The sequence below is a fragment of the Zonotrichia leucophrys genome, chromosome 4 (genome assembly GCF_028769735.1).
Source record: "Zonotrichia leucophrys gambelii isolate GWCS_2022_RI chromosome 4, RI_Zleu_2.0, whole genome shotgun sequence".
NCBI lineage: Eukaryota > Metazoa > Chordata > Aves > Passeriformes > Passerellidae > Zonotrichia > Zonotrichia leucophrys.
In genome coordinates, this window is record NC_088173.1 from 56,348,250 (window position 1) to 56,370,319 (window position 22,070).

Here is a 22,070-nt window from a genome sequence, read left to right on the forward strand (position 1 = left end):
GGGGAAAATATCACTGGGGAAATCCGTGTCTGCTCTCAGAAACGACAGAAGCAGCAGGAGTAAGTGTTAAACTAAAGTTTATAAATTAGAAAAAAAACCAAACAAACAACAAAACAAGTACAGCGGGTAGCTTACAAACATTCACAATTCATTTGAAGTAAATAATCTAGTTGAGTGCACAGTGCCATTAAAAGGGAAATAGAGGGGAAAAAAAAAAGAAGAAAAAAAAAAGCAACGAGTTACCTTGGAAGAAAGAGACTGTAATTACATTGCTGAGCAGATCAGAAACCCCCACCCCTGGAGGAGAGCTCTGCAGAAGAATTGTAAAAGGCACTGACGGTATTAAAGTTTCCTGTTACATCGATTTCTTAAAAAGCCTGACTAGAAATATTCACATTGAATATAAAAATAACAACTTTAATACATCTGGAAAGTGCGAAAAATCCATAACTCCTCCCTCCCCGAACACGGAAAGATCTCAGGAAAAAAAGGAAAACAAGAAGTCAGAGTTTTGATATAAGTCTCACCCTTTTGTGACATATTTATCCTTTGCCAGGGATCATGGAGTACAGGAATAACATGGGCAACAAGAGCAGGGGGACCTGAAAGAGGCTTCCATACATTCAGCACCATACAAGGCACACTCAGTTTGCAACAAGTTGGAAGACCAAGGACTCAGACGACAAAAATAATCTTCCTTACAATCCACTGAGGGAGTCCTTGATCTCCTCTTTTGAGTTGCAATTGGTTTTGCGGGTTGTATTTTTTTTTCCTCTCCTTTGTTTTCTTTCTCTTTTTCTCCACACAAGATCGAGTCTCTACCCATCCAAAGCAAAATAAAACAAACAAACAAAAAGTCTACACCGAATACACTGACAACATGGATACCATGAACAAGTTGTGCCGAATCGCGAGAGTCCTCGGCTGGCGGGATGGGGATGGGGTGAGGGTCAGGGTGGGGGTGGCCAAGAAGTCCTACGTTGAAAGAGGAGAGGGTGAGGAACCATCCAAAAATATTAATAATAAAAATAACAATAAAATAATAATAAATACTGTCCGAGGCACTGAGAGCTGCAGCTGGGGCTCTGGACTTGAGAAGCGGAGCGGACGGATTGATGGATGGGGGGGTGGCAGAGGGAAGATGGGTTTCCTGGCTGCCAGTGTGTATGCTGGGGGTGTCGGGGCCGGGGATTGTGTGTGTGTGCCTCTCACTGCGTGCCGGCAGCTGCGGCGCAGGTGGACAGAGCCCACCCGGGAAGGCAGTAGTAGGGGTAGTAGTAGGATGGCTGCAGGGAGAGCAGCGAGGGCGGCCGCAGCACCTCGCCAGGGTGGTACTGTCTCTGGTCGTCGCGCACCAGCACCTTGACGGCCACCTTCTTGGCGGCGGGGGCGGCGGCCAGGAGGTCGGCGGCCATCTGCCGCCGCTTGGTCTTGTAGCGCCGGTTCTGAAACCAGATCTTCACCTGCGTCTCGGTGAGCTTCAGCGAGGCGGCCAGGTCGGCCCGCTCGGGCCCCGACAAGTAGCGCTGGTGGTTGAAGCGCCGCTCCAGCTCGAAGACCTGCGCGTGGGAAAAGGCTGCGCGGGAGCGCTTCTTCCGCGGCTTCGGAGCCGCCGCCGCCTCCTCCTCCCCCGGCAGCAGATTCCCGCACTTGCCCGCTCCGTCCTCTTCCTCCGGAGGGCTGCGATCTGCAGGCAGGGCGAGAGCACGGCGGTCAGGGCAGGCAGGCACCGGGACAGCGGCACCCGCGCACAGGCGGCCAGGCGCGCTTCCTGCGGCCGGTCCGCAGCGACGGGGCGAGCGGAGAGCCCTCCGAGCCGCTGCCCGCCCCGTCGCCGGGACAGCCGCCGGCGGCAGCGGCCGGGGCTTCTCGCTCTCCTTTAAGCGCCTGGCGAGCTGCGGGCTCCGCCGGGCCAAAGGCCCTCCCCGATCCGCCCTCCCTCGCCCCGCGGGACGCGTTGCGGGTTTTCTCTCCCCCCCGGCACAACCGAGCCTGTCGCACAACTCCGGGGAGCCGGCGACAGCCACGGACACCTCCCGTTCCCAGCCCTCCGGGGCCCTCCTCGCGCGGGCGCGGAGGAGCCGCCATCGGGGCTGCCCCTACCTGAGACGGCGGCCGACATCTCGCTGTCGCTGAGGCCGGTGGTGTCCCGCTCCGCCGCCTCCGGGGGCTGCGCCTCGTCCTCCGCCGGCCGACCCCCGCCCGTGGCTTCTGCGGGGCGGGCGCTTCCACCGGCGCCCTCCTCCTCGGAGCGCCGCTCGCCCTCGGGGTCCTCGCTGAGCGCGGAGTCCGAGTCCCAGCCCGCCGGCGTCCGCGGGGCCGGGGCGCGGGCGGCGGGCGCGGGCAGCGGTGGGTCCTCGGCGGCGCCGCACAGCCGCCAGCCGCCGGCCGCCCCCGGGAGCGGCGGCCGCCCCGCCGCGTGGCGGGCGCGCTCCTCCTTCTTGTTGAGGATGGCTTGGATGGAAAAAGGCGTCAGGGCGTTGCCGCCGCGGACGGACATGGCCCGGCGACGGGCAAGCCCCGCGGACGAGCAGCGGACCGTGCCGCGTCTTCAGCTGGGCGACCGCATCGCCGGCCGCCGCCGCGCCGGTGCCGGGCCCTGTTCTGCCGCCGGGAGGGCGGGCGCCAGCGGGAGCAGCCTCTCTGCGCCACTGCCGGCCCGCCCGCCCATAGGGCCGGGGCCACCGGGGCCACCGCGCTGCGCCGGGCGCCGCCGCGGGTCCCTGGCGGCACGGGCGCTGCCTCCGCCCCGCTCTGTCCCGCCCCCGCCCGCCCTCCGCTTTTTCTGCCGGCGGCGCTGCCATCCCTCACGGCCGCCCGACAGCGCCTGCACCGCGCCTTCCCATTGGGCAGCCCCCGCGCGCCCCGCCCGCCCATTGGCTCCCGCCGCGGGCCGATGCGGCTCCGCGGGGCGCGCGCCGGGGCGCTCCGTCCCTTTAACCCCTTGCGGCCCGCGGGGCGCCCCCGCCTCGCCGGGCCGAGGAGACCCTCGAAGGGACGGTCCCTCTCCGAGGCAGAAAGCGGCGGCTTCCACCTGGACAGTGCGGGATCGCACTGCAGAGATGTTTTCCCCCTCGCCGCGCCTCAGCAGAGCGCTGTAGCCTGGCGCGGGGGAAAGGTTCGGTCCCGACGGGAGAGGTGGCGGGGACGGGACCGACGCCGCAGTGTGGCGGGCATTGCTGCGCGCCGCTGGGGAAGGGCGTCGAAACTCGCCTGTTCCGAGTCTGTCCGGGGCCGAGACGCCGTGCCCGTGCTGGGCAGTACGAGCTGCGGGATGAGCGCCCCAGCCCCCGGCCGCCCGCACTGTCGGGGTAAACGCAAATCAGCCTCGGCCAGTTTTGAAAAATGCGCTTTTCACTACTGCGTTTTTTTAAAAACATGGCCGGGTTTATGTTAAGTACGGTCTTCTGTCCATGGGGCTTATAAAGCCCGTATTAGGAAAGCAATTTCTCGCAGATTAAACTCTTTTCCCTAAACGATGCTTTCCCTAAAAGAAAACGGCCCTGCACGGGAAGACTTTGGAAACTATTACAGGCACGTGAATTGTATATCCGAGACTCGCTGCCAAAACAACAATATACCCCCAAGCATTACGCTTTTCTCTTTTTCAAATATTATTGGCTTTCTCGGAGCTAATAAAAATACCGGCAAGGGTATCAAGCAGGTACACGAGAAATGAAACGCCTGTGCTGCACGAACATGGGTGTTTGGTGCTGGGTGAAAGCGACAACATAAGGAGATAAAGCACAGAAAAAAGACACCCGCAAACTCGCTTTGCTCCATGAACTAAATTCTCAGAGTGTCACCGGGCTTCTCCACAGGCGTGTGGCCACGCTAACACCTCCCTACTTGATCTCACAGAGATGAACGGTTTGCAGTAGACTACGAAGTGACAATAATTGATTTTCAACGACTTTGGCACGAATTATATGTTTTCAATCATAAATTTTACATAAAAAATAAATCCATAAAATAAATAATTCTACTTTCATACACAGCGCAAAGCTAGAGAGTACCTCTGCCTGACTAAGCGGGAACTGTCTTTATCTTTCTGAACAAACTCAGACCATTTTAATAACCTTGCTTGGACTCACCTTTTACCTATTTTTTTCCCCAGGAAAGCCATCGCTTTGCCACCAAAGACTTCGGTATCACGATACACTAAAGAAATATCCAAAGGGAAAATTTTTTAAGAGCTAGAGGTAAACGAGAAGCATCTAGGAAGCTGCGAGAAATCCACTTACGAGAATATACGTAGGGGGATACTTAGGGCGCTAGGAAGGGTGTCCTGCACGAGTGTTTTAAAGGCTCCTTAACAGCCAAGAGATGGAATTTGGGATGTCAGAAGAGACGAGCGGCCTCAAACACGGGGACAGAGGAAGGGCTGGGAGCGCGGGTTGTGGGAGACGTGGTTTGGATTGGCGGCCAGAAGGGGGTTCGGGGCACGGGCGGACACGGGAACTCCGGACAGAGGGTTTCTTTTGTCGGGCTCTGCTCAGGTGCAGCAGAGCGCCCCGAGAGAGGCAAAGCGGGCGATGCCGGGGGCCGGCGAGCGGCGGGGAGGAGAGCGAACCTCTCCCGGTGCAGCCTCCCGCCGTGCTCCGGCACACGGAGCTCCAGCCCAGGAAGACCCTGATTTACAGAGTTTTGTGCCCAAGCTGTTGAAATACCTGCATATGGTTTACAGTGGCTGTAATTCTTTGCTAATTTGCTCAGCTCTTCCTTCCCCCCCACCTCCTTTTCTCTTTTTCTTTCTTAATTTTTTTCCCTCTTCCGCCTACTCAGGCGATCTCTGCACCCTCTTTCTGATCAGCAAACCTCTGTTTGGGGGAGGAAATGCCTGGGGAAGAGGCCGGGAGGAGAGCGGGGTAAGGCGCAGAGAGCGGCGGAGCGGAGGGAGGCCGGGCAGGGCCGGCGTGCCGGGGCCGGGGGCCAGCTGGGTGGTCTCGGCCCGCCCGGCCCCCAGCCCCGCCGAGGAGAGGGGCAGCGGGAGGGAGGGATGGAGGGATGGATGGAGGGATGGGGGAGAGCGGCGGCCCGGCTGTGCCCCGTGCTGTGCCCCGTGCTCTGGGGTGGGGCTGGCCCCGCTCCGGCCGCCCTTCGCCAGGGCAGCACCGGAGAGCTCGGGCTGCCCGTTCACGGCGTGCGGGGTCACAGGGCCCCCTCCGAGAGTGCGACGGAGAAACCGGGAAAGCCTCTCTGGAAAAGGCTCTGCGTGGACGTGATGGACGCAGTGGAGAGGCAGGGGATGTCTGAGGGGGCACGATTCCCACCTGGCCTCCACCCTTGACAGAGCTCCGCACCTCCCATTCCTCGCCGTCTGGAAGCGGCCTTAATACACACACCGTGATATACCGTAACACACGGATCCGCCGTTTCTCAGTCGTGTATTACATTTCAGCGGGGAAACATCAAACCCGCCGTGCCCCTGCCTCTCCCCGCTCCCACTGGAGACCCTCGGCCCGCTGTCCCGGACCCGCCTGGCTGTCCTGGGGCCTGGCTCGCTGTCCCGCACCCGGCTCTCTTTCCCGGGGCCTGGCTCGCTGTCCCGCACCCGGCTGGCCGTGCCGGGCCCGGCTCACTGTCCCGGTCCCGGCTCGCCCCGCTGTCCCTCCGCCGTCCTGGGGCCGTGCCGGTGCCGCCGGTGGCCGGGCTGCCCCACCTAGAGGCGGCCAGGCCGCACTGCCCGGCCCGGGCTGCCGTCGGGGCCGCGCTCGGAGGGGACAGCGGGGCCGAGGCGGACACCCGGGTGCCAAGGCACGGCCCCGGTGCCCGGTGTGCAGTGACAAACCACCGCGGGAGCGGAACAGCTGAGGGGAGCCTGGCTGGCTGCCCTGTGGGGCGGCTTCTCTCAGCCACCTGAGCGTTCTGAGCCAGGTGAGAGGCAGGGCTCCCACAGAAACGCTGCAGATGACATGTGGGGTGATGAAATGGGGAAAGATGTTCTGCTTATAAAGCCTTTTTACCACATGTGAAAGCACAAGGAAAGGTGGCTGCAAAACCTTAAAAAAGCCTTTGTAAAGAGCACAGATTTCTCTATAATATATAATGCTGTATAAAGAGACCCAGATCATCCCCTGTCTGGGAGTACAGTGCACTGGGAAAAGGAAATATTATAGCTTTTCCTTCAGGGTAGGATTTGCCCAGTATGGGAAAATAATTAGTGGTGTAATGTCCATGTGCCAGTTTTGGGGCAGAGCCAAAAGCACAGTACCACTTCTGCCTTCCAAGCTCTTCTCAGCTCTGAGGAAGGCCAAGGAGCTTCATGGCCAGGGGCTGCCACACACTGCAACCGTCTTGCAGCACCTCCCAGAGCCTGCATGGTGGTATGGTGGTGGCTATTACTTTTGCCATACCTTATTAGAGGTGATTTTTTTCTAGACACAAGCTGTCTTTCCAAACTGGTTTTCCTCCTCATATACTCAGGGCAATGCAAATTCTTGCTGAGTCTCCTGCTGGATCTTTCAGGGACTTAGATGGAAGATGACATTGGTACAAACAGTGCTTCCTTCTGTAAGGAATTTGAATCCGTTGTTGGTAATGGGGAAGATTTCTTTCACGGCTTTTACCTCAGCTGTGCTGCTCTCTGGCTGTGCAACAAAGACACACAGACATACCCTGGACAGGTTTTGACTCCATTTCTTGAATCAATTTATTGAAACAATTTATTTCCAACAAATGTAACTGTACCTACACAGTAGGTGAGAGCTGTACATCTCTAAACCACTCTCAAGATTTCTCTATGTATTTCAAGAGGGATCTCATATAAGTGACTGCTGCAACACTCAGTCTTCAAATTGCTTTTTGCAGTTGACATCAGGATCCTGTGCTGTTGCTGAGATGTCACCTGCAGGATGCTTCAGGCTCGAGTGAGAGGAGGATTTACCTTCTGCAATTAAGAAAAAAAATTGAATTATTTTTAGAATTCAACTGAATATGTGCAGATATAACGCTGACAATGAGAACTTTATTCTCACTAATGCGACAAGCTTTTAACAAATTAGCTCAGTAGGTTTTAATAGCTGCTTTACAATCCCTTTCATTCCTTATATGGGGAAAAGCCCATGTCCTTTAGGGCTGGGAGGATCAAACAAAAACACTTCTACAGCAGTTTACAACCAAACTGAAAAGAATGCCTGAATTTTGCTGGTTGCATATTTACAGTGACACAATTTCTCCCAGTTTTATTGTTCAGAGATGCTATTTCTGGGAAAACCAACCCAAATCTCCCTCTTGTTGCTTCATCTTTACACTAACAAGTGAAGGCTTGGTATGCAAAGTACCAAGAATGAAAATAAACCTACCAACATTTCATTTCACTGCATGGCAGTTTCTCCTGAATTATTCCTCCTTTCAAGACCTTGACAGGGAAAAGACACACAGGCTGTCTAACCACACCATGCTCTCAGGAAGGAGTGGAGCTGCATGGTTGTGTCTGGTGCTTAGTGCCAGGAGGCAACAAGTTCTGTACACACTGAGAGCCCTGTCCCACAACAGCCTCCAGGCACCACCAGCTTTTGAAATAAATCTTCTCTTTGACTGTCTCCTTATTTCTATGCTAGGTTTCTTGCTAAAGACATAAATGGCTATATGTTCCTTACTTTCTGATGCAGTTACCTATAGGATAGCAATACAACCTGGATAAGATTAGCTTGCTTTACTAACAAAAACCAAATCAGCATGTGCAAATAGCCAGGTGCTTCTCTCAGTCATAAAGTAAAGCTTTTGCAGATCCAGTATTTAGCTTTTAATCTGTTTTATTTGCAGTACCTGATAGAAAAATTGAAGTAGAAATGTCATGTATGAGTGAGTCATCCATACAATATATTTACTTGTTCTGAATTTTTCCCCATTATTTAGTAGAACATTTTAATGACTATCCACCATATTACAGTATATGCATTTGCTGTGTGCAAGTTTCCAGGCTTTTAAGAACACTCCTAGCACAGATTAATCATTTGATGTTTATTTGGTACAACATCATATGAAGTCCAGGTTTCCTTTTCTACTGCTGTTCCACCTATATAGAAATAATAATCTTTCCTACTTTTTGTTTGAAGTAGTGGAGCTCACTTTTCTCATATGATAGACTAACTTGGTAACTAAATCAATGGCTGCATTGGGGTATTTAACATTTAAATATATTTATTGCTTTTGATGCTTAGGTAAATCAAATGAGCCTCTCAGGATACTGGCACTATTGCTTTTGATGCTTAGGTAAATCAAATGAGCCTCTCAGGATACTGGCACTGTTTACTTTTCTGAAGTGATTTTACCTCTTTGTCTAGGACACACCTCTTTATCGATAGCAATTCAGTAGTAATTTTATATTAATATTTCTATCTCTTTATTATTCATATCAGGAGTAGACACCCACCAAAGGTAAAATCTGTGAGCGGTTGGGACTTAAACATTTTCACAGATTGCTGGTTGCTCAAAAATTTCAGCTTCTGAGATCAAGGACGTGTTTGTTTCACATCCTTCTCCCACTGAATAGGAAGCCTGAACTGTGGAAATGGGATGTGACATTTCTGTGTGTTTTGGGCAGTCTCCTGCATGCAGTGCTGGCTGATGGGATGCTGCTTTGAGGAGCAGCCTGACTCAGGAGCTCCTGTACTGACTCAAGTGTCTCAAACATGGTGTGCTGTGGAGATGAGAGTTGTGGAATATCCATCCTATTTTGGACCCAGGCCTGTGTGATTGCCTTCCTGTGTTGGAAGGGCAGTCAGAGGTGTCAGAGCAGCAGCAGCAACAGCTGCACCCAGGTTTGGGTCTGGTGCCAGGAGTGCCCAGCAGAGAAGGAAGCCGGGCAGTTTAGACCAAGATTCTCACTCCATGTGAGGGAGGCACCCCAGCCTGCTTGGGAGCACTGTGACCCCTCTGGGAGGGAATTCCCCAGCTCTGCCTCCAGCTCTGCCTGCTGTGTGATGGGGCTCCCTGTCTGCAGCTGCCCTGCAAGCTCACAGTGCTGGCCTTGCCCAGTGACCTGGGGTGGAGCAGCCAAGCCAAGCAGTTTGAGCATGGAGAGCTGGGATCCAGGGCTGAGTTTATGGAGTTAGGGCAATTCGCAGGTTCACTTGTGTGAGTTGTTTCCACTGGCAATGATTTTGTATGTACAGTGACTGTACATTTCATCTGAACACAGCTTTTACATTCAATCACTAATTCTTTTGGCTGGCTCAGTGAGAATGCAAATACTTACATGAACTTCACAACTAAATTAGTGACTCTCTTTTGTTCAGTACACCTGCAGATTTAATTGGCTGCCTGAAAATTACTAACCAAAAAATCAAACACTGCACAAGTTGTCTGCAGGCAATACAGATATTGTTCTTACTTTCTAAGTATTTCTTGAAGGAAAGATACTTTGGGCACGTCAGTTGTGGATGACTACAAATAAACACCCTGTCTTCTCTTTGTACCCTACCCATTACATGACCAAGTGTAAATGAGATGGTTGGAAAAGCATCCAGTACTAAAGGATTCCTATGACTTAGTGGAAAATTCTTGTGATGGGAGATGGACAGAAATGTAGGTGGACAAAACATCAGTTATGGATTCCTTGGAAAACCAAGAAAATCCTTTTATTTCTCCAGGTTTTTCACAACTAAAGGATTCAGAAATATGCCTGCAAGTGAAACGGAGTAGAGGAGTGCTGTCTGGAAGGAATTTTTCCAAGATGGCAAACTGTGATATCCTGCACTAAGGATGAGGTTATTTTTGGCAGGACAAATGAGAGCTTTCTGCTCTCTCTGCTTTGGAAGAAGGGTAGTCTGTAGTGTGACCTTCTGGTGCTTTATAGTATCATCTGTATTTTATGAGAGCTGATTAACAACCCCATGCTTTTATGCATGTTCTCTTAGGTTTCCAAGCCTGTACAGGACCAAAGTAAACTGCTGCCTGTAGGAAGCATTAAAACACAGGCTTTGGTAAAAATGTTGCTATCAACTCTCCTTTCAGATCTCTGGAGGACTTCAGATATCCAGATATTCAGATATAGATGTGGCTATATTTCTTTCACTCACTGTGCACTTTGTGCAACACCTCTCAAATACTGTTCTGCACCAGATATGCTCCCCCATGAGGAAACACAACTCAATAAAATGAGTTGTTATGCTTTATAGCTCCAAAAAGATGTCTGCAGTATGGTCTTCTGCAAAATAAGCAACAAAGCTGTTGTAGTCCAAGATCTTTGTACGTTGTGATGATTTGGTCAGGTTGACTGAACTTTCCAAACACAGAGGGAATGTATGTCTCTGGATCAGTCATGGACATCCATACCTCTGACTTTACCCATAGCTATCATGCAGGAAACAAAAATCTCTCATGGGCAAGGACCTTCATGTACAATCATATTTCTTTCACAAGGTTTAATTTATCTATTTTAGTGTCTCCTCAACATCTAACTGTAACAAACCCCTGCAAGAGTAAGACCTGAATGCTGACCCTGAATCCCTGTGAGCTGCTGGCAGGCTCTGGAAGAGCAGCAGCATGCCAGAAGGAAGAGTGGACATCCTGCAGTCTGTGGAGGATATGGAAGAACTTCCACCTTCCAACCCCAAATGCCTCAGTCCTTGGCCTGCACATGGCCAGGGGCACCCTACAGCTCCTGGGGCTGCTTTCCTCATGGTGACTTCAGAAGCAGGCCTGGGCAGCTCAGGTACCTGCTTTGGTATAAGGTAACGTCTGCTTTTACAGAGGATATAGTAAATGTCAGAACACCTGGATAATGAGATAGTGAGATCCTTTCAGTGAGGAGGAGGCAAGACTAGCATCTGAGCAGCTGAAAAGACAAATCAGTGTCATGGCAGGGATCTATGAATTGTTTTGTTCCAGTAGCCCTAGCCCTTTGGACTTGAAAAATTGAAAGTAGTAGTGGTGCTTGGGAGCATTGCAGTACCATATTCTTGCATTCAATAGCAACTGCTTTTCAGAAAGTGTTGATTCTGAGACTCCTGATAAGACCAGCTTATGAATATAATGGGTTGCTACAGGCTGTAGCTTGCTTAGATCCCTTGTCATGTGCTCCAGCATCTGGGCAGAGATGACAGAAAAATCCCAGTGCATTTTCTCCAAGAGCCAGAGACTGTTCAATAATTTCCTTGAAGAACAGATTTTATTTCCCCAACTTCTGGGTCAGCTGCTTTTTGATGTTGAGTCTGTCCCAGTTCTTGTTTTCTGCATCCTGGAAGCCTAAAACGTGATTCCAGCCACATCAGAGTTAACGGAAAGCAATGAGGAATAAGGATCGCAAAGGAAAAGGGGATTATTATTGCTTTACTTGATATTTACACAACTTCCCTCATCATATTGACTCACAGAAGCCAGTACAAATAAGGTAAAGGCCCCCAGGTAAAGGCTAACCTGTTTCAATGTCAGTACCTCCATGTACTCTTTCATCCACAAAAGTTCTTGGTCATGCCAAGAAGACTGAGACAAGGGAAGAATGGAGCTGAAGGAAGGATATTTTAAGAAATAAAAGGAGGACAAGAGTAAAGGGAGAGGTTACAATATATGTTACATTATATTATATGTGATTCAAGGTTTTGCAAGAAGCTGATGAGGAGAAGGGAAGGGGAAAGGGAAAAGAAAATAACAAGAGGAAAGCAAAGGAGAATGAGGTCTTAGAGGGATCCTGTGGGAGAATCGAAGTGCTGGGATGGGAACAAATGGACATTCAGTGAAAGACAGGTCAAATAAGAAGTGAGGATGGTGGAAGTTAGTCTGGAAAAGTGCTAGGAAGAGGGGCTAGAAAATGAGAGAAATAAGAAGGACCTAAACAAGGAAACAGCATGGAATGGAATAGATGGATGGCTTCTATTAAACCACCAAATCTAACTCATTACACTTGAGGAAAAAAATGTTAAATGCACTGTTCCTGAAGAAGTTTGATGTGCCTATAAATAGAGACCCACATTATATCGAATTTAATATTATATCTGGAAACAAAACACTTGGTGGACTGGGCTTGTGCATGGCGTGCTGCACAGCCTTCTCATGGATGCAGAGTTGAAGAAAGCTGTTTCTGCTCAAGGGGGTGAGTCCTGCTGTGCCGTGCCGAGCAGCAGCTCAGGAGGAGCTGGTGGGTGGGTGGCTCAGGACATCCAGGAGTGCTGGCCCAGGAGCAGCCCAGCCCTGCCTTGCTCCTCTCTCGAGCCCTTGTGTGTCCTGTCGAAACTGCGCCGGGCTCTGGGTTCCAGCGGCAGGAGCGGGATCCTGCCTGTGCCCGCCGCTTACCTGGCAGGCACCCGTTGCCATCTAGTGGCTATTGTAGGACTCTCCATGCCTGGAAAACAGTTTTTTCCCAACGGAATTGCAACCCAGCGATTGCTTTTCTAGAGAAGGTTTGAGCAATTTGTCCCCACGAGCTCCTGAGTGACTTGCTCAGAAGCACAGGAGTGATGCTTGGAGTCCCTTTCTGTGGCACCCAGAGTTTGGCCTTGCTTTGCAATTAGATAGATTATTCACCTGCCTTCTAGGTGGGCATTTTACAGAAGGAGGAGGCTGGGAAAGTCTCAAAAGCAGCTGAATAAGACCTCAGCCCTGCTGGGCTGGCTCCCTTACTGGCAAATGGGAGCTCAGCAGCACCAGGATCTTCACCTCTCACTTTTGATGATTCTGGCCAGATTATTGGAATAGGCTGGAAGTTTTTGTCAGTATATTTTAGTATTTTCACCCTTGCTAGATCCCAACTGGACCAAGACGAAATACTCTAGCTGTTGGGCCAGCACAGAGAAAATATTGGTCCAATGGGATGTTGAACTGGCTCCAGACCATTCCTCTCCCCTGGTCCCTGAGAATTGAAGACATGGTGCAGAGGGACAGTTTAAGACTGATGCCCTTGAATGTAAACCAAAGTAATTGGATTCCTTTTCCTTTTAGAGCTGCCAGTCACTTTCCAAGAAAAGAGATGATAAAAGCTGAGAAAATTTGAGAAACGTGGAAAAAGAAGGAGAAGAGTGAAGGAATGAGGTCTGTGGAGCAAGCCCTCTATTCACTGGTGTCTTTGAACAATCTTGTTATCTCAAAAGATCAAGCAGAAAAGTCTTAAGAAAAGAATTAGGAGAACTTGAAAAAGTGGAGTACCTCCCTTGCCCATTATAGGGAGACCACTATGAAGGAATGGAAGAATTTTCCTTCTCTGTCTCATAGAGTGCCTCAACACAGAACATCCCCACATCCTTTACTGTGGCAGCACCTACTTGGCTTTGTGCTCACTTGTGATGGATTATTCAGTTTTGGGTTATTGCCACTGTGGTGTATAATCATCATAGCAAATAATAACCAATTATTAAGTGCTTATCACTTACACACTGCTCCTATTGCTGTTTTCAGAAGAAAAACTTCCCCAGTTCTGGAAATACAACAAAACTCTGTGAATATTCATCATGAGGTGATAGTGGTAACTGGACAGTATTTTGTTCATGCAAGAGAAATGAAGCTCACAATATGTCTGTGGCAGCAAAGCTTTGTGCATGTGTTACAAGGCCCAGCTGCCTTTCTTCTTTCTTGGATGCACTTGAAGAGGATCCTTGAGTCTGCTTGCTCCAGGCTAAGGCAAACCAAGGTATCCCTGCAAAGCATGACTGCAGGGCAAAAATCTGAATCTGTTGTATGAAACTCCCTCCACCAGGCATGCTTTATAATGAAAAAAACTCCCAACTTTTTATTTATTTTTTAATGTAGAACTCTGTCCTTTTTATAAGTTTATTTCAAAACAGACAAAACCTTTGCCCTATGCTTCTGCTTAAATTGAGGGTTTTATACTATTCGGCCTTTTTTTTTCAGTAGAAAAGTGGGAAGAAAAATATATGAGCCACTGAAAACTCAGAACAAATACAGTTTTGATTTTTGAAAACAGAAAAGTAGCAAAACTAGATCAAGCAAAAAGTAGGTCTTAAGGAGGTGGGACTCCACTGTAAAGACATTTGGTCATACAGGGAATAAAAGGCAACAATTGCAACAGAGAATTTCAGGCTAGAAAAAATTCTTTACATATAATGATCAGCAAGGGTTGGGTGCCATGGCGGTGGTGTGTGTTTGCCATCACTGGGTATCTGTGGGGTCTGGTCAGACATCACACACTTGGGACAGCCTGGAGTGCCTGCCCAATGACCAGCCAGCCTTTTCCTTCCCCCATCAGAGAGGCTGTCCCGTGCCTGACTTCCAGAGGTGTTGGTGCCAAACCTTCATAAAGAAATGGACCAACCTCTCAGAGCCTCCAGCCCCTCGGTGGTGGTCTGGGCCCACCCAGTCCTGTTGGCAGCAGGGTGTGGAAAGGGCACAACCTCCAGGGCCTCCCTGGCCTCTGTGGCCCTTCTTGCTCATATCTAGGGGCTCCTCCACCTTCATGCCAGTCTCTGTCCACATGCCCTCCTCTGATCCAGAAAAGGAGGTGGCATCTTGCAGGGAATGGATGACTACCATTTTACTTTTATTAGGGCTTCCCCAAGAGGATATATCCTGTCATTGAGGGCCACATAGAGTTCTAAGTTCAAAATTAGTTGAAAGAAATTTTATCATAAGTTTTATTTTTCTTTTTAAAGTGGCCTTATATTGCCTATTTACTTAGCATGAAAAATCCTGAACAAACAGAGTTAAATAAGCACTATATTACTGAGCAATCCTTAGCTCTTGTTTATACAAAAGCAGCAGAGTGAACCTATCATTGTCTGAAAGGAAAGTCACATTCCAAATCTCTGCTTGCTTTGGGCACCAAAGCAGGAATGACTATTTAATTTTAACATTTTCAAGTTTATATATTGGAACTGATGCTGGAGTATCATGAATGTGATCACAGAGCATTTTTCTTTCATGTATTCCTCTTTATTCATTCATTTTAATGTATGTTGACTCATATAAATCATGGCACAGCATGTGTGACATTTTACAATGAAATCTAGAAAAGAAAAAGCCATCATTGCAGGGCTGAGTTCTCCAGCTGACAGTAGGACTGATAGCTTTGATGCTGCTCTGTTATTCATTCTCAGTTACATCCTCCATACACGTACAGAGGTACAGCCAGTGCCTGTGCTGTCCAGCTGTGTGATCAGCAAAGGAGTTGTGTTTAAAAACGTGGCTCAGTTTTGGTCTATTCTTGTGGTTTGTGAGGGTCCAAAATATTCTGAAATATTTATAGATTTAGATTTACTCCCACCAGCTAGTTAAGCTGGATAAGAGCTGCACTTTGTGTATGGCTCAGCTGGAGCCACATGTAAGCACTGTCCTTCCACAAGGAAAAGCCCCAAATGGAGCTCACCAGGACTGCAGCAGGTACCTGATCTCCAGACTGAACTGACAGAAAGGTTTATGTTTCCCCAGTGGAAAGCATAGATATTTTCAGTGTATTTGGTGACACCAGGGACCAGGGCTCTGCAACAGCTTTCCTACATTTCAGGGTACCTGAGCTTGCTGATGTGTGATATTGATGGTGAGGGTAGAGATCCACACCTTTCAATTGTCAGTACAATTTGTTGTCAACCCTAAACAAATACATGAAATAAAAATTAGAATCCTTGGGGATGCATAATCTGTCCTTCTTTCAAGAAGCCTCTTTGTTTTGTCACTAGAAAGGATGAAGCTCACAAATTACCTCACTGCTTACTTATATACCAATTATTGATAGAGAGGTGCCGTAAATGCCATAAATGGGAGAGCTAATGGTGCACCTCGATGACGAATGTAAGGGCGCTCAGATCCATGGTACAATGGGAAGGTGATTTCACAGCCCCTCTCTGCCACATGGATATCTTTGTGCAGGCAGCAGGATTTGCCCAGTTTCATCAGCAGCTGGTTTAATAAAACAATCACATTAAAAACTGATCTGCAGCTTTATTTTGCAGAGGTAGTTTCAAGCTCCCTGATCCAGCAGTCTGTGACTGTACAATTCAACACTGGCATGGAGAAAGGCACTGGCAAAGGGGCAGAAAAGGGAAGGTGAAAAGTGTCTTGGTGAAATGGAGTCACTGCCTGACCATGCAGCCCCACCCCTCTGACAGACAGTGCCAAAAATCTATTCGTGCCCTACTACGTTACGGCCATTTCAAATCATATTTTCATTCCCCGGTTGTTTGGCAAGAGTGTTATGTTCCTAGCTTTAAATACTATCTATCCAGGGACTCCCAGCAAGACATTTATTTTTATTATGTTTTTCTTTTGGACTTTATTCACAAAGGATAACTAAAAAGCTGAGATTTGAAAGAGAAGCGGGTTTAAATGAGAAATACCCTTTCAAGGAATTTTGGTGAAACATCTTGAAACAGAGATTAGAATGGAGATAGAATTTCCTTGGTGTTTAAACTTTCATGTTTTAGTAGAGAAAAACCCACCTTGTTTGAAACAGGCCCCAGATTTTTGAGGAGCTGATGGAAGTAATGGAGTGTGATGTACATAGCTGGGACAAGGAATATTCAGGAAGAAGAGAGCACAGTACCTTTAAGAAGTTGCCAAGACCTGCAGAAGGCTTACATGGGCAATTTCCTCCAAACTGAAGCTACAAGCAAATGAAATAGATGGAAGAAGGTTGTTGAAATTGAAGGTATGAGTCTTCTGAGCTCTATACAAAACAAACAAGCAGGCAATTATGAGGATACCAGAGTTATCAAGAGTTTGGAGTAAGTGTATGCTGTATGAATGTGCAGTCACCTTTGTCAGGATGGTCCCATTAAACCTTAAAACTGAAAATTTTACTGGGAAGAGAATTAAAGTGTACCAGTTACTTTCACTCTTTACAATATGAACAGGTGCAGCTTCAAGAAAATCAAGTGCTGCTTTGGAAGGATCTGTAAAGGCACTCAGTGCATCCCAGATTCAGGGCAGCAGCTCTCTCTCTTCAGACCAGTGATGCTCAGCATTGCAGAGGTGCCACCACCTCTTCCAAGAGCAGGGGAGTACCAAAAGTCTGTGGTGGAAAATGATCTTTTCCTAATGCAGAACCTGATACAGGTATCAGACTTAAACCACTTTTGGGTGTAGACAACCAATCTGGTGTTGGACTTGCTTCACGGTGGACATCTGCTGATTGTCACTACAACCAGGAGCACCTGCTGCTCTTGGTTGCCAAGTGTTATGGGACAATTTTTTGCTGAGTTTCTGGAGAGATTAAAGCAGCTCAGGACCTTATGGAGCTTTTGAGGGACTGGGGCCAGAGATTGTTCTGTATAGGATAGTCTTGGAACATTGGTTGGGAGAGAAGAGTAGATGTGTATTTGGGATGGATGTCAGAGATTAACCCGGCCTCCCTCAAGAGAGAAGTAGATGTGTTACTAGAGAAGCTGTTGGAATAGAAAACTGAGGCACTCAGAGATCTGCCAACATCAGCAAAACCTTGCCCCAGCTGCTGAGTGCACCTACTGACTTTGGATCAGGCTCTAGAGGGAAATTTCACCAGTTGCAAGACTGAAAATCTTGCCAGACCCCACCTAAAAAGGAAAACTGCAAACTTGTAACTGGTGACCCTCTAGCTGGTTTAAAAATCCACCACAAAAAAAAAAAAAATTCATTAGTGTGATTTAAACTCTATATAGTACATAAAACCATAGTATTTCAAGTTGAAGAGAGTTAAGAGGTGTAAATAGCCTTTACAGAGAATGCATCAGAAATATGAAGAGATCCTGAGAACACGCCAACAGCCAGCTGGTAACACAGGCAGCTGAGGTATGGCAAGCAGGACTCAAGGTCCTGTTCTGTAAAACTCTGGGAGGAGTTGAACTCAGTCTTCCACCAGCACATCTCTGCACACTCAGTATTTTAATATTCAGAGAAATGGAGTTGTCCCAAGAGAAGGAACTGGAAGAACAAACAGCCACTAAAACATAAAAACCAGCCAAGTGGTTTAGGAATTGACTGGGATTGAAGCCTAGCCATGTTATTGCACCAAACGGCCCTGAGCAAATCTCTCCACAAAACACTTTCAGGACATTCTGTTTCAACACAATGCAAGACAGTATTTTTCTCCTGACCTCTCTAAATTTGCATGGGCTAGGAAAGTGTCACTTCTTTGGACATATGTCAAGATTCAAGCTGGAGTACAAACCTCACTTCTGAAGATGGGTTGTGCGTGTCTGTGGCAAAAGATAGGTGCACAGAGGGAGCGGGAGGAAGACTCTTTTATAGGGAGTATGACTTGTCCCAAGATGAAAACCAGGTGAGAATTGCAGGAAGAACTGTCACATAATGAGATAAAATTCTGAAGTAGCTCCAGAGGTGCTTGTATTGTAATTGTGGATTCTGCAAAGCCAGAGTGCAAACACTTCTAGCTCTTCCTGCTGATGTATAAACCCTTTAGACCTGCTTGTCTTACACTGGCAATACTTAGATACTGTGTCAGCAATAAATCCAGTCATAATCATCCACATAACCAGTGCCAGAGTTACTGTGCCTGACTCTTCTCTCTACTACTTGCCCTTAACATGACTTGTTGCATACCCCCAAGGAAAACAGATTCTTCTTCCCCTCCCTGTTGTGCTCAGAAGGGCTCTGGGCGACAGAATGTACAAAAGAAGTGGAAGTTGTGAACATTCAATCATAGAACCACAAGGGCTGGAAAAGGTCTCCAAGATCATTGAGCCCAATCCTTGATCAAATGCTGCCACATGAACTCAAACACAGCACAGTGCCACATCCAGTCACTCCTGAACAGTTCCAGGGATGGTGACTCCAGCACCTCTCTGGGCAGCCTGTTCCAAGGCTTAACTGCCCTTGCAGTGAAGAAACCCTTCCTTATGGCCAACCTGAACCTCTCAAGTTTTGCTTAACTACAGCAGACCAGTACTGTTCCTGTAAAGTGCAACAGTAATTTAGATGACACTTTCAAACTACTGAGCAAAAAAAACATTGGGAAAAAATTCCCAATAGGGATTGACAGTGATTGGTCTTTCTTGACAAGAAAGGTGGCAGCAAGTGAAATATGCATAAGCTGAAAGTCTGTGGAACTGGCAGGTTTCACCCTCTCTTTAAGAGAAAGTGGATGTCCTGCAGAAAGGTAATTCCTTTAATGCTTTCATATTACAGAAAAACTTAATCAACAATCAAAGATACATTCCATACATGAGATGCTGCCAGACGTTATTCCTAAATGTTATCCATCACTAGGGGAAAGGACAGTAGGCTACCTCTTAGGAGCTCAGTTTTGAGAGACTGACACTGATCTTCGGAGCTGTTTATCTACTGAGATATCAGAAAAGAGCCAGTCAAAAGGATCTGACACAAGTCAGAGCTTTGTCAATCATTATAATCCCTCAGAAGAGCTCTGCTTGTGAAAGAGGCAAATATGAACTGTCCTGGAGCAGCAGGACAGGTACTACCAGCAGAGAGAATAAATGTAGAGTGCAGTGGCAAGGCTTCCTTAGGAACCGCCTGAGCAACCTCACTACTGAATCCAGGTGTAAGGAAACAAATGGAAAGGTGCAGGCAAGGACTCCAAATCCCACCTAAAGACTGGAAAGCACCCATGGAAAAACCAGCAGCTCAGTCTTACAGAACAAAGGCTGAGACAAAATATACAACTTCAGTCCATGCATGCTGCAGGGGGCAAAGGGGGAAAAAATGGAAAAAAGGAAAGGTTCAACTTATCCTACAGCCGTGCATATGCATCACTGTTAGTAACACAAAGGAATATATCAATCAGTATGCTAGCAAGGCCTCTATGGCAGCAGAGTTAAGGTACAAAGTAAAAGGAATTAATTTTCAGAGCAAAGGTATTTTCTTCTTTCAGACTAATTTACCTAAAAAAGTATTATGTGAGCACTCTTATAGTGTCCTAAGGCAGGCAAACAGATTTTCCCTACTGTTTACGTATCTAACATGTAAGCACCTGTGAACATTTTTTAAAGACACTAACCAGGTAAAGTTTATAGACATGACTCCAACCAGACATGTGTAAAGACAAGTTCCCCAGTAAAACAATTAAAGGAAAATAAAATATGGCAACTCAGATTTTTGGCAAACATTTTATATTTTTATACAAAAATCTCAGTAAGAAACCTAGCAGAATATCTGACCAAAACATTTGCCTTACAAGTTCGAAAAAAAAAAAAAAAACCTCACAAAAAAAAGAGAAATAAAGAAAAAAAAAGTAAAATTCCAACCCCCCAAATAGTTTTTAATTATAAACCAGAATATCAACAAAACACTTAAAATAATCTCAGATTGTTTGGCAATTCATCACATCATAACAAGAGACACATTTGATCATAAGAAAAGTTTAACTTTATATACAACTTCACTTGAACATTTGCTCTTACCAGAGTTAATATACATTAAAAAAAGATTCTGGCAATAATACCAGCTTCTATTTTTAATACCTGTGTATAAAATGTAACATAAAATGCAGAAGCTCTATAGTTAGGAGAAGTGACATTTGATTTCAATGGGTCCCTCTTTGTTGAAAAAGATAAATACTGAAAGAACACGTGTTTAGTTGCAAAATAAAACTTTCATTTTAGGGTGGTATTGGTTGACTGTGAATAAATCTAACCTAGTACTATTTATTTCTTGAAGTTGGTAGTAAATTTCCAAGTGAAAATATAATCTAGTAAGATTACATTTTAAATGCTGTACTTTGCCACAAATGTGAACAGAAAGGAGCCAAGTCCCTTTCACTATGCTAAACTACTTTAATGCATGCGAGAAAAATATTTTACCAACTGTCTGAGCATATTTTAGAGAACTTCAGATTTTAGACAGCCCTGGGGGAGCGGAGGGGAAGTTTCCTACTGACATCTGCATAGAATGTAAAATATATAATTAAAAAACCCTAAGATATATACTAAAGTTTACAGACCAATGCTTTCCATATAATAAATAAAATGTCCATCATTGATCAGATTCATACACAGAGTAAAATACAACCTATTTTTACAAGTTTATGTACAAAGTATTAGTAGGCACATGGGTGCCTTATGGGCTGGAAGCATCTGCATTAGCATGTCACATTGGGAAACTCCAACTTTCCAAGTCAGTGATAAAATATATAACTACTTTGTTTTTCATTCAGATACAAAGTAAACTTATTTTTCATCTGAAATAAATGTACATAATATTTTGTATAAACAATAGTTTATAAAGCTGTTTAAAATGTAACTTAAAAGTACTGCATTGTTTAACTTAGAGCTCTGAAACAAGCACGTGCAAATCCCTTTGCTTTAAAAAAAATAGAAGCACAGATGTTTGTTTTCCTTTTTACTCTTCCACGAACAGTACTGGCTGGTAAAGATTATCGCTTTGCTTTCTTTAGTGGTGCCTCCTCTGCCTTCTGCTGGCCTTTTCTCCGTACCACTGTTGGGCTGTCCTCCCTTTTACGCTTGGCAGACTGCACCTTTAACCTGAAAAACATCATAATTATTTCCACAATGAAGAGTGGTCAGGCACAATTCTATTCAGAGCTGAACTAAACTGTCCATCTCTAATATTTTATATAAAAGCTTACTACTAAAACCCACTTCTTAGTAAGAAATCGGGTACTAATTCTGTATGTTGGAGAGCGCTTCACATGTACAATTTGGGGCTAGGATTCTATTCTTCCTTCTCTTTCTCTTGAAAGATTTGTGGATTTATAAGAGAACATAATGGACTTCAATATTCTGTCCCCTGTCTCACAAAGACAGAATAGCAGCAACAGTGTCTCAAGCCCAGCATACACAAGAGGGAGTAAGGGGCAGACTTCACATACCCTGTGCATTCACACTCATCTATATAGTCACCATATTTCAGCTGTAACTAACTGTAAATGGGTTTAAACTCTTGGCCATTCATAACCACACAAAATAATGGAGCTGAGGTGTACTGTGACAGTCATCAGTGCACAATGCACAAGTTCTCCAGGCTCAGCCTGAAGACACTGACACATTTCAGAAAGGATGACAGCTTGTCATCCGTGTTTGGCATACAACACATTTTACAGGTAAACTACAAGATGCAGAGCAACTGTGCACCACGTCTGTTACTTATTCCCTTGGGATTCTGCACTATGATCTCAGCTTTACAAATTAAAAAGTATAACAGGAAAGGAGGGAAAGGGAAATACATTCAAAACTTGGTTATAAGGGCTCTCAGTTTCTCCTCTTTTTATC

General features: G+C 46.9%; 2 protein-coding genes across 3 annotated transcripts in view; both read right to left on the reverse strand.

Moving 5' to 3' along the window:
- Positions 1-230: 230 nt before the first annotated feature.
- Positions 231-2,500, reverse strand: NKX3-2 (NK3 homeobox 2). The gene is made up of 2 exons (XM_064712412.1): positions 2,104-2,500; positions 231-1,687 (listed from the first exon to the last, which is right to left on the reverse strand). The coding sequence occupies exons 1-2, from the start codon at positions 2,498-2,500 to the stop codon at positions 1,209-1,211; spliced, it is 876 nt and encodes a 291-aa protein (XP_064568482.1). The 3' UTR covers positions 231-1,208.
- A 17,504-nt stretch (positions 2,501-20,004) lies between these two features.
- The window catches only part of BOD1L1 (biorientation of chromosomes in cell division 1 like 1), a 36,543-nt gene continuing 34,477 nt past the window's right edge, over positions 20,005-22,070 (reverse strand). For both annotated transcript variants that reach the window (XM_064711801.1, XM_064711802.1), the window contains exon 25: positions 20,005-21,323. In XM_064711801.1, the coding sequence (XP_064567871.1) occupies positions 21,215-21,323 (109 nt within the window). In that variant the 3' untranslated portion in view covers positions 20,005-21,214. The remainder of the gene's footprint in view (positions 21,324-22,070) is intronic.

What these genes read in the sequence shown, in the direction of transcription:
- NKX3-2 (XM_064712412.1), bottom strand. Translation starts at nt 2,500, where the DNA reads ATGTCCGTCCGCGGCGGCAACGCCCTGACGCCTTTTTCCATCCAAGCC. An exon ending in GATGTCGGCCGCCGTCTCAG is followed by an intron (nt 1,688 to 2,103) that starts GTAGGGGCAGCC and finishes CCCTGCCTGCAG; the next exon opens with ATCGCAGCCCTCCGGAGGAA.